Source organism: Amblyomma americanum, chromosome 7 (genome assembly GCF_052857255.1).
Source record: "Amblyomma americanum isolate KBUSLIRL-KWMA chromosome 7, ASM5285725v1, whole genome shotgun sequence".
NCBI lineage: Eukaryota > Metazoa > Arthropoda > Arachnida > Ixodida > Ixodidae > Amblyomma > Amblyomma americanum.
This window is the reverse complement of record NC_135503.1, coordinates 55,354,585-55,366,876: the sequence shown is the minus strand read 5'-3', so window position 1 is coordinate 55,366,876 and position 12,292 is coordinate 55,354,585. Positions and strand designations below refer to the sequence as shown.

Below are 12,292 nucleotides of genomic sequence, written 5' to 3'. Positions count from 1 at the left end.
GTCATAAGAGTTCTCCGTGTCGTCATAAGAGTTCTCAAGTTTGAATCGTAGCGGCGGGAAAAAATTTTTCAACTTCGAATCCAAATTTCTTTGAAATAAATGCATTTTTCGCTCCCGGACAAGCGTCAACAAAGCCATGAAATGCGGAACTATCAGATATTGCTAACAAAAAAATTTTGATAGGGTTCTCCTCAGTGTCCCTTTAACTTGAGCTGAACCCTTTTCGTTAACAAGGTGATGGTTCGGGCTAGTGGGTATGCGTTATGATCCATAGCGCAGCAACAAAACAGGGGACAAACACAAGCTTGTGTTTGTCCCCTGTTTTGTTGCTGCGCTATGGATCATAACCTTTTCGTTAGCTTCCACGTTTCTGCCCCGTAGGTGAGTACTGGTAAAATGCAGCTGTTGTATACTTTTCTTTTGAGGGATATTGGTAAAATGCCACTCATTATCTGAGAGAACCTGCCATAGCACTCCACCCCATTCTTATTCTTCTAGTTATTTCCATCTCAAGATCCGGATCAGTAGTCCCTACCTGCTCTAAGGAATATATTCCTTTCCCACTTCCAGCACCTCGCTACGAATTGTGAACTGTTGTTCCCTTGCTAGACTGTTGAACATTACTTTGGTTTTCTGCATGTTAATTTTAGACCCACCGTTCTGCTCTGCCTGTCTAACTCATTGACAAAGCTCATGGTTATAAATTGCGCTATTTTTCTATAGGAATGCTTATGGTGGTAGACTACAACTGGGAAAATTGGTAGTCAAGCAAGTTGCATAAATGGCCAGTACAGAATCCAGCTTACAGTGCTCCAGATGCACAATGCAACAATGGTGCTACCAATTTCTTGAGCCTCCCGGCTTAGCAATACAGATCTATGCAACTACTCACACTGGTGAGGCTTGAATTAAGATGCCTTAGTAAACGCACCTGATGGCTTCAGCCAGCGGCAGGCAGCCCAATGTAGACATAGCACGGCATCCATGCTCTTCATCATTCCCATGAAAAATACCAGGATTAACAGTAACCGGCCAGCTAGCCCAGCAGCACCCAAATTAACGAACATCCAAAACCATAGACTTAAATAATCAATGGCCAGCACCCTCACTCCAGAAGTGCAAATTATCCGCATTTCCAAATTAACCAGGGTCGAATTAATGAGGTTCTACAGTGTGACCTTCTGTGGCAGACACTGTGGCAGGAAAAAAGCGAGCTGATGTCTGAAGATTGGGGCTTAGGTGCTGCGATGACTTAATATGGATGATGATAGTAGTGACAATCAGTGCGTTCTGCAACATTAAACATCTAGCATGCCTCAATTCAACAAACAGCGGTTGAAAGTTGCTTCAATGCATCACCTGTGTATGACTGTGAGCTAACCGCCTCTTCCTTGGTTTTGGCAGCTCCTGCATTGATGGATCTTGTTCCCTGGCGGTCTGCCAAGCTTCACATGCTGAAATGTAAAAAAAAAACTCATTTTTTTTTCATGCAGCCTGCAATCAGCGTCATCGCCACTGTTAAATCACAGCAAAGACTGCAGCAAATACATGCATGGTAAGGTGATCATTTAAAATGCTTCTCACCAAATTTTTTTTAGCAAAACTGTAAGAAACAGCTGTTACTACTGCCAATGTTCCTATTTATATTCTATCTCATAGTTGCCTGCAGCAATGCGGACGCTAGAGACCTCCTCAGCCAATAGGAAGAGTGCGTTAAATGTGTTCCTTTGTGCGCTGTCTGCTCATAGCGTATGCAGGTATGGCTGGAAAAGAGTATAATAGAATCTTCACTGTCTAAATACCGAACACTGAAAGAACATTAGGCAGTTTTAGAATAGAGTACACACTCTTAAGTATGCTAAATGAAAGCATTTTGCAGATTATTACACTGTTTGTCACATCCACCAGCGTATGTAGAGACGCAATGACAACTGAAGCCTTTTGGCGCCATCTCATCTATAAAATGAAAACCATATCTGTCAACAAACACATTCTTTAAGCCTGGCAGTGGCAGAATCATTGCTCGAAATAAAAAATGATGTAAATTTATGATTTATGAGTTAACGTTTCAAAAAGACTGAGGCTATGAGGGATGCAGCAGTCCAGGGCTCCGGATAAAACCAGCTGGGGTTCTTTAAAGTGCACTGACATCATACAACACGTGGGCCTCTAACATTTTTAGCTCCATCAAAACGCATCCACCACGTGCAGGACCAAACACGTCTTTTGGATCAGCAGCCGAGCACCATAACCACTGAGCCACGGCAAATCAAATTTATAACTCATGGTTTTTGCAGTGGGTAATATGAATCAGTAACAGTGACAAATTCATTCTGAAGCAAATGGTTCTGCTTCAAAGCGCGCCGGCATTTTGGAAATGCTACTATAGTGTACGCAAAATTTAGACAAGCTACACTTCGGCAATAACGCATGGAATGCGAGCACGCATTAAGGCTCAATTAGAAATAGCTTTTGGTGCACACGCGCCCCTTAAAGCATGCTATCCCATATGCCCACTTTTACTGGCACTACATTGTGCTGCAACAAAACATGGTCTGTGCACTCACCGTAGTTTTGGTAGTGCTAGAAGGAATTACTGAGATGTAGTACAGGCATGGCATGCCTGTTCTAAAATGTGCTATTCAAATCTAACCCTAGCTGAAATAAACTTGCAAGACTGGGGGAAAGTTTATCACTGTCTCTATGCTCACCAAAATCCTTTGCCACTACTCGCTGCATCCCAAGATTATCATGACAAAGCAGTCATAGGAGCTGTTATGACAGTCATTTTCCCCGATGGAAGTGTGTAGTCAGCTGTGCTGTTTAGAGTGACCAATTTTACGCCAAGATGGAAAAAGAGAAGAAAAATAAAGGTTGCACTACCTGTGCCACAACCAATCAAAAGCAAATGGAATGCTGACTGCACAACTCAAGAAAAACTGTGCAAATGACGCGCAAGGTCTTGTATCATATACACCGTCACCACCGCCCCTTATCTACGGTGTGACATGGAGTTGCAGTGAGACAGGACTATGCACATTCTGTGTTGCCCAACAAGGCAATATAAAAATTTCAGCATAGTGGAGGTAAACATCACTCTTACAACACACACTGTTCTTAACTACGGAAAAGTTAGCTGCTGGTGCTGCAATGAAATAGCAATGGAACAATGCAAGCCATGAATGAAAGGGCCCGAGTTTGGTTCCCTGTTCTATCCCAGCACTGGTCTTTCATAGCATGACAGATGGCAAAACTGAACAATGCCAAGGAATCTCTTAAAGAGAAGCTGACATGGTTTTTTAAGAACTCGAGGTGAATCTTCTAGGTAAAGCATGCGAAGTATTTCGGCACTAGCATTTAAATTCGTGTCCTAATCGACGATTAAAACCGCAATAATGTTCAGACTTCTTTTTTTTTGCCACAAAGGCAATACAAACACTGCAGCAATGATCCCCTCAAAAAAAAAAAAAGATTGGTTATCAGGAAACGGAAGACACAGTAACTCTCTCACTGCTTGGAGGACACCTCAACCATGCCATGAGAGAAGGGAGGAAAGTGGGAATGATAGAAGATGGAGAGAAAGAGGTGCCATAGTGAAGGGGTCCAGAATAACTTTGACCACCTGGGATCTTTAATGTGCACCGACATTGCACAACAACACACTGGCGCCTTTTGTATTTCATCTCCATCGAAACGCAGCTGCCGTGGCCGGATTCAAACCCGGGTAGTCTGGCTCAGTAGCTGAGCGCCCTAACCACTAAGCCACCATGGCAGGTGTCGCCTCAAAAGACAGCAGCAGCAGCTCCTATGCCAACTGTCTTTGAACTCTGTGGCAGGGAGAAGAGGAAGCAGCTTTGAAAGACGATGTTGTGTTGTGTTGGGTTTTATGGCGCATAGGCAACTAAGGCCATCATGAGCCAAGCTCGAGGTATAGGAAAAATCTCTGGATAATTTCATAGAAATGTGAAAATCGCTGGTGGTGCAGAGTGCTTAAGTAGTTGGAATTACCTCGTGATGATGAAGGAAAAAGATTGTAGGAATGGGTACTATTAAAACAATTTAAAGGGGGTCGGGTAACCTCAGCGGCCATCCTTACCAACGCAAGGATCTTGAGACTCTCAACCAATCAAATAAAGACCTCACCCTTTTTCTCAGGAATGAGAAATGGCTGAGGTGTACCAGGCGAAGTACTGGGTCATGATTTACATATTTTTAAGAAAACCAGCTTCTGTTAAAAATCTAAAAATGCAAGACATGTCCACAATCGCATTATCACTCAAGAGCACTGCTGGATGAAAATGGATGCATTGGGTATAAAATGGAGAAAAACACTTTTTCCGTAGCTTTTCCAGTTTAGAGCATGAAATAAAAATGTGCTTGACTGTAAGTTCATCTTCGCATGTACAAACTGGTATGTCTTCTTTCTTTAGCAGAAAGTTGTGTGTAATGTGTATGTGACCTATCCGGAGACGGCAGATAATGACCTCCTTGAAACGTTTCTGGTGCACACATGACTTCCATTCACCTAGGACTGGTTTTATTCACCCTAGTTTGTTATTTGGTTCGTTGTTCCAAGTGAACTGCCATTTTTTCCTTGCATTACTATGTAGCAAGTTCATGCTATCGCTATGGGCATATTTATGTTTTTAATTTGCTTGTCACAAGCTTGATCAACGCACAAATCTGCTCTTTCATTGCCTTTTATGCCGACATGACTTGGTAGCAAGCAGAGTCTTATGTTTTGTCCTTGAGCTATGGCTGTTGTAATGTTGTGTATGAGGTCACCAAGCGTTGGGGTTTTTGCATTTCTAAAATGAAGGGCTGTGAGCACACTTAGCGAGTCTGTGTAAATAATACTGTTGGGGAGGTTCTCGTTTACTATTTTTTCTATGGCTACACTGATGGCGTAACATTCCGCAGTGAAGATAGAAGAAAGCTGTGGAAGTCTTACTATTTTATTCCAATTTCCCTGTACAACTGCGCTTCCAACGCATGCATTTGTTTTTGAACCGTCGGTATAATATGCTGCGAAAGTAGTGTACTTTTCCTCAAGTGTGAGGAATTCTTGTATTATATGTTGTTGCGGGATTTGTTTCTTACGGAACTGTGTAACAGTGAAAGCACAGATTTCGGGGAAATTGTGCCATGGCGGCAGTGGACATCTCCTTCGAGCAATGTTTGGCAACATGTCTAGTATGCCAAGGTTCCGGCACATCTCTTCAAATCGCAAGAGGAGAGGCCGAGTAGCTTGAGGCTTGTTGTTGAAGAGTGTTCTAGAAAGGCACTTTGTGGCGATACGGTAGCATAAATGCTTATGCAGTGAACGGATTTTCCGAATGTATGAGCATGTGAGTATGACTCTTCTATCTGTAAGTGATGGTTCATTGGTTTCTACATGGAGACTGTTTATGGGTGATGTCCTATATGCACCAGTGGAGAGGTGTGCTCTCAGTCACACCGAAAGACATTGTACTTGTTTAAAATATTTTTTTGTTTTGGAACTAAGTTGGTCTCCTGTAAGTATAAAGCCACCGGGGACATTGTGTTTAAAAGTTATTTTATGTCACCGTAGTTATTGATTAGTCCTCTGCAGTACCACTGTATAAGGAACGCCATGTTTGATGAGTATAGTTAAAACTTAGGATACCGGTTCTTGGGGTGCCAATGCTGGGGTCTTTTTTCTTTTTCGCTCCAGGAAGCTGTGCCTCTGCTGCAGCAAAAGCGAGTTCTGAGTTGTGTCCATCGCCTCACTAGAAGCTCTGGACTTCAGCGGTGAACCAGCGGGTGTACGGTTTGTGGGCTTCTCCCTACTGGGAAGCCTTGCGGGCGGCCGACTGAGGCGGGCCCTTGTTCAGAGGTGGCAGGGCAGCCTTCGCTGCGTCTGCCGGGGGTGGCCTTGCCTCAGGCTTTGCCTGGGCAGTGGCCGAAGCCTGGTGTGGTGTGTCGCCTCTGCGCACCACATCGGCGAAATTTGTTTTTGCTGTGAACTGAAAGGCTGAGGGGAGTCTTTTTCATACTTCTTGATAAGTTATGTTTTCCTTTGTCTTTGTGGTTATTATTTCCTTCTCTCTCAACCAGGTCGGCCACGACCTTGAGTACGCGGGGTGATCCCCTTCGCAGTTCGCGCACAGTGGTGAAGCAATGCAGTCCACAGATTCATGATTGTTTGACGAACATTTGGCACATGTTTGGCGGCCACAACAGCTCTGTGAGCCATGGCGAAATCTTTTACATTTAAAGCAGCGTTTGGGGTTTGGGATGTATGGTCTTACATTTATTTTAAGATATCCTACTTCTATGGTTTCGGGAAGTTGGCTGGAGGCAAAGGTCAGAACTATGTGTTTTGTTGGTATTTCCTTGTTGTCTTTTCGGATTTTGATACCATGGACTTCAGTGACGTTCTGGTCTTTCAGACCCTCCACCATCTCTTCTTCAGAAAGGTTAAGGAAATCATGCTCAGATATTACTCCTTTGGCTGTGTTCAGTGATTGGTGGGTAGTTACGGTTACACGGATGTTTCTGAATGACACTAATGTTGGGAGTTTTGAGTATTGTGCTTTGTCTCGGATTTGGAGGAGGATGTCGCCACTGGCTAACTTCGTCACCTTGTAGTATTTTGACTTCAAATTACTCATTGGCATCCACCCAAGCACAGCCGTACGGCTAGAAAGAAAAACAATACAGCTTCCACAGAAAAATTCATAATTAAAAAAAAGACAGGTGCCAGGAACACCCGGCACCTGGCTGGTTGCTTACTTGCCACAGCCCACCGGGCTGCGGGCAAACTGTCCACCATGGCAGGTGGCAAGTTGCACTAAAGTTCAATTAATGATTGGTCACAAGAGGTTGCTCGGGAAGAGCAACATGAGCCTCAGAAGCCCCACCGATGGCAGCTCCTGTCATCACAGGGCAATGGCACATTGCTTAACCGCTGCTCCAGAAGTGGTATGAGGACCTCCAGAGGTCCACGAAAGTAAACTAGAGTGTGACCAATCCTGCATATATGACCATTAGCATTGCTGTCCGAATCGCTTCCATCCGTCAACAATGGATCCGAACACCGGAACTGAAGTGAAAACTGAAATGCTAACACACCTAATTCGCATCTAGCTCAACTATGCAAACTGAGCGTCATTTTTTTTTTTACAAAAGGAGGAGCACTAGTCTTACCATGTTGCACAAATCGAACGAATTTATAACTGTAAACATAGCAACTTCATGCAGTTGTGTTAATTTATAATGACCACTGACTTTGTATGAATGAGATCGATGTGGCATTAAAATAGGCATCAGGGTTAAGGCACTGAGTTTTGGGTAGATTGGACGTCCCCAGAAATGGTGTTCTGTTGCAACGAAAACACAAATTCCAGAAGCCCATGTGCAAGAGCACGCCGCGCAGCTGCAATTTTCATCACGAACATACTGCACGAGCATCAAAAATTTTCCACACACAGTGAAAATGATGGCCAACACACGTATTTAACAGAAAGCACGAAAATATCCATGGAAGTCCTGCATTGTCCTGTCTCACACAAACTTCAAGCTCACTTTGAGGCTACCCCAGTAAGCCTGCTTCACATTCAACCACAAACGCTCGCAATTCCCTAGATATTGCCCAAGCTATAGGCATTGATCCCGAATGTCTCTGAGCTGAGATGAAATGTTACATGGCAGAAAAATCTTGAGGCCAATCCTGCACAATTACATGGCTCTTAGCCTCAAGTGGATGGACGGATCGCACCTTGCAGTTTCACCATCGGCAACGCTGCCTGTAAGACTTTCACAAATGAACCTTACAAGAGTAACTGCCATTTGCCTGGCCCAAAACTCTGACAGCATATAACACCAAACTGCGTCTACGCATCGCGGACATGCCTGTGTGTAGCATCCGCACAGGCTTTTTCCCACAAGCTGCCGCTCGTCAGCACTCACCAAAGACGGCGTCTTGGCAGATGCAATTTGCCATTTATGCGGAAATCATCGCATGTGTGCGAGTTAATCATACCACCAAATAATTTTTGCATCATAATTAAGCACCACCTTTGATCATAGCTGGAATCACACCGAAGAAAGGTAGACTGGATGGCGCAGCTTATCTGGTTTGGTGCAGTTTGGCGCACGACACAAGACTAGAGTCACTGCAATCAAGGCCAGCACAAGAACTCTGAGTGCATATCACGACTGTATGCGACATCTCCAGCACTGCATGTCAAAGCTGTAAAATCTGAAAATTACAATAGTGTCATCCTCCACCTTCTATGACACACTGTTTGTTGATGGTGGTCCACCATATATACGTGGGGAAGGAGACCTACATTCATCTTTTGGCCCTTGTTCCGACAGCAGCGGATCCAATACAGGTATCGAATGCACCGGCCGAGGAGGCCATGTCAGCTGTGGTTGTTTTGGGACAGGTGGGGGCGGTTCCCCAGCTGGCAATGCTGGCTGCAACGGAGCCGTAGGTGGTGCGAACTGCACTGGTGCCAGAGATGCCACTGATGTAGGAGGCCGACCAGTTAGTGGCGGTGATGAAGGGAGTGGAGAAAGTGCACGCGGAATCTTCGTCTCAGCTATGGCGGATAAGCACTCCTCTAGGCTTGGCTCCAGTGGCTCGTGCTCATCAGCTGCCAGAAGCTCTTCCAAACGCAGACTCCCTGGGTCAGCTTCATCGCCTGCATGGATTTCGCTGCTGCTGTCAACTGCAGCATAGAAGAATACAGCCATCTGCTTTCCACCAAGTTCAGGCAGAAAGCACCCACCCCCTCCATTCCAAAGAAGAAATAATGAAGGCAAGGACATAGTGAGATCTGTCTGTGCAACCACAAGGAAACCATTTCTTTTCACTGCAAACTTGCATTCAGACACTTTTTCATGTTCAATACCTTCTACTGTTATCAGAGAGGCTCATCTTTTTAAACAACTCGAGCAACTGTAAAACATAAAAAGAGCAACACTCTGAAGCCACGCCATAGTCAGACACTAACACAGTAAAGCTCATTAATTCAAACATCAAGGGTGCACAAAAAAATGTTTGTTCATAGATCAAATTATTGAATGACCCCGAAAAAAAACTGACAAGAACCACTTCCATCACGGTAAATTCATTTAATGAAAGAATGGGCAATGGTCGCCTGCTTTTGAGATCAAAACAGAGCAACAGTGACTACTTTTCACATTTCCATCAATGCTCTGTTGTGTCCACACACTTTACTGCAAAGCAAACTGCATGTGATGAGCGCACAGTTTCAGAGCAACAGAAGAACCACGCAGACAGAAGTGAGCGAAAGCTGCAGCATTGCCAATCAGCGCTCGAAGAGGCATGCAGATGGGCTCAGTTGCCTGGCTGATACATGACCGACAGTCGGCGCCACCACGGACTGAATGGGACTTGTGCGAAGCTCAGAAAAGCGCTACCGATACCACATGCTCCGACTATTCTCAGAGACGGGACCACCCATTTATCACCGTGGCTGCCATTACGTGCACATCAGAGGTACACGTGTAGAGGACTCTGGAGCATGCAATTCAGGTTTGGGTAGGACTATTTTGACGATCACATGCCATGCCAATCATACTTAGACGAGGCCTCCCTTGGGGAGCCAGTTTGAATGAACCAGTGAGAGACTTGCAGCATCTTATATAGCGAGCGCGCAACGAATAGACTTGCACAGGCGTTGGTCGCAACTACGGCTGCGGTTTGAATTATCCAGTTTTCCGAATTAATGAGAGCAAAATTAACGAGCTCAGAAATTACACTGCAAAAGACATCACGAAACTGAGTGCGCAAAAAACACACACACAATTCAGGCTGGTGCAATGCACATATCAAGGAAATGCTAGAAATGGCACTAAGCATAGCATGATTGCCACAAGGCCCCTAATGACTGCTAGCATTCTGTCTGGCTCCTGGTAGCCAGCAAAAGCTAATAATCTGACAATGTTTCCAAGCTTCAAATTTAGAGCCGCTGCATGGCCCTTTTTCACAGGCAGCAATTGCTTCTGTTAGCAAAGAGGTTCTTAAAAAAAAAAAACTGAAAAGTTTCTCGTGATGAGGTCAAGTCACATCACGAGTCAAGTAAAAGTCGTTATCGTGTGAATATTCCAGTTGCTACCAGCCCAAACATGCGCAATGTTCAGGCCACTTCCTCTCTTATTTCATTGGAGTGCTGACTCACCAGACTAATAAGTAGAGCTGAAGGTGGCCGTACTTTCAAAGCTACTGCTGCAAGCCACAGTAATACTCTAATGCAGTGCGTCACGTGGAATGGCACTGTCATGCCAATCAAAGCGAGATTCTCTATATTCCAACAACGCTCGACCTGGATAAATGTCTCAAATGGCTTCCAGCATGCTCTGAGCACAGCCAGATGAATAGAGCAGTCTCTATTTTGCACTGAATGCACTTAGACGATGATTATGCACTACACCAGCCCTTGATCAGCCAAATAGACAGGGCATGGTCCTTCCTCGCTGTCGTAGACAGAGACCCAGAACTGTTACGGGACTGTTAAGACACAATTACAGGGCACTGATGCTCATAGGCGATTTTTTTTTTTTTTAGCAGCGCTCACTCCGGATGGATATACGAAAAAATATAGAAGGAATGGCTACACAAATTAAAAAGGTTTGGATATCCAACGCATGATCTAATGATGCTCCTTAGTTTGCATGTCCTTTGGAGATGTGCCACATTGAGCCAACTAAAATACGGCAGGGGTCGAGCATGTATGGCACTACTGGTGGCAAAGGCCAACTACCCACTGCCTCTCCTCGTGCAAGCATGCACCTCAGCCGGAAGCGGAAGCAGCACATGCCCCCACCTTCTCTAGTTCCCAGCTGCTCCATTGAGAGGTCCGTGATGCATGCCAGCTCCTCCTCTAGTTCCTTGGTCAGGAGCCCTGCAAACAAGCAGGCTGCAGCTGCCATAGCAAGGGTGGATGGAATGAAACTTACCTTGGTGCCTGAGCTGCTGGGCCATCTTCTTGCACTTTTCCTGCATGTACAAGCCAGCACTCTACAAAGGTCTGCTTACGGACCGACGCCAAGGCCCATGAAGAGAAAACAACAAAAGAGCGTGACACGAGACAAAAGAGTACTATGAAGACCAGCTACCATTTCTTTTTACCATCTGAACATAGCAGCTTCCTACGTTTAAAAAGGGGGGCAAAATAAGACGTAAAACATACCCCTGCAGCGTCTGCTTTCTTCTTGTCCTCCTTCAGTTCCTCGGTATTCCTCTCCACCTCCAACCGCAGCAGGTTCACTGCAGAAACAGAACCTCCTTCTCATAGCCAACTGCTTGATCACACAGAGGCAATCAATAAACCATTGACAGTGGAGCAGCACTAAACACGCATTCATGGTGTGAAGCCCTCCATAACAGCCGATGCAAATACAAACTTGGCCAGAGTATTTGACATGGCCGGCAATGACATTCTCTCACGAAAACCACTGTTCTTCAGAAATTTCTAGCACAGCTCTTACATTATGAGCTAACAATATCAAGCACAATGTGGCCAACTGCCACAAAATGTTTCGCCCTGTAAAAAAAACTTTTTCCCAATGCTGTGTCAAAAGAGAGCCCTAAAAACAAGAAATAGCATTCGCAATACAAGTAAGTGCATCAGGAATCACTCTCAAATGTTGTTTTTGAAACTGAAGCTTTAAAAACGAAAGGCATTACCAAGTGCCAATAATGATTATGAACGGGAACACTCGGAATCACTCGGCACCATAGTTGTGGTGCTTCGAAGGATAACCGCTGGCCACAGAAACACAGCAAGTGGGCATGTGTTATGTGTGTAATGCCAATCGCACGAATTTACGGCCCTGATAATGAAGGCAGCCAAACAGAGACCGCATTTTGTTTCGTGTAATCAGCTTTCATCTTCTGCAGCCAACTAGAGATGGTGCTGATCATGCAGCTATTGCAAAAACGCTGTTTTATGGCCGGAATTGCTACAGACAATGATGACTTTCAATTCATTCTGACCAAGCAAGGCAAGTGCTCTGCTGAAATGCCACGTGAAAGAAAACTGATCACCATACGCAGCACGAAGCTTACTATTTTCTGTACTTCGGAAGCGCATGTCGCGCACATGTTCTAGCCCCCTCGACAACTGCACAGCTTCGGCACGGTAATCTGTCTTGGATCTCCCCGGAGAACACTTGGACCGAAAGGATGGACTAGGAGACAGGTGCACCCACACAGACGCGCATTTATTACACCCTACGTGACGCACACACTAGAACACAAGACTAACACAAAACACAAAGACTATAAATATACACG

At 45.0% G+C, this 12,292-nt stretch overlaps 2 protein-coding genes across 5 annotated transcripts in view; both read right to left on the bottom strand.

The window, feature by feature from the left end:
- Positions 1-12,292, bottom strand: part of LOC144099151 (uncharacterized) — a 78,797-nt gene that overhangs the window by 31,513 nt on the left and 34,992 nt on the right. For 3 of the 4 annotated variants that reach the window (XM_077632269.1, XM_077632266.1, XM_077632268.1), the window contains exons 8-12: positions 11,187-11,263; positions 10,954-10,993; positions 10,821-10,898; positions 8,316-8,699; positions 1,360-1,454 (exon numbers count right to left, since the gene is read on the bottom strand). In XM_077632269.1, the coding sequence (XP_077488395.1) occupies positions 1,360-1,454; positions 8,316-8,699; positions 10,821-10,898; positions 10,954-10,993; positions 11,187-11,263 (674 nt within the window). The remainder of the gene's footprint in view (positions 1-1,359; positions 1,455-8,315; positions 8,700-10,820; positions 10,899-10,953; positions 10,994-11,186; positions 11,264-12,292) is intronic. The other variant, XM_077632267.1, reaches the window with a different exon arrangement.
- Positions 1-12,292, bottom strand: part of LOC144099150 (uncharacterized) — a 271,400-nt gene that overhangs the window by 225,271 nt on the left and 33,837 nt on the right. The gene's annotated exons all lie outside the window — the stretch shown is intronic.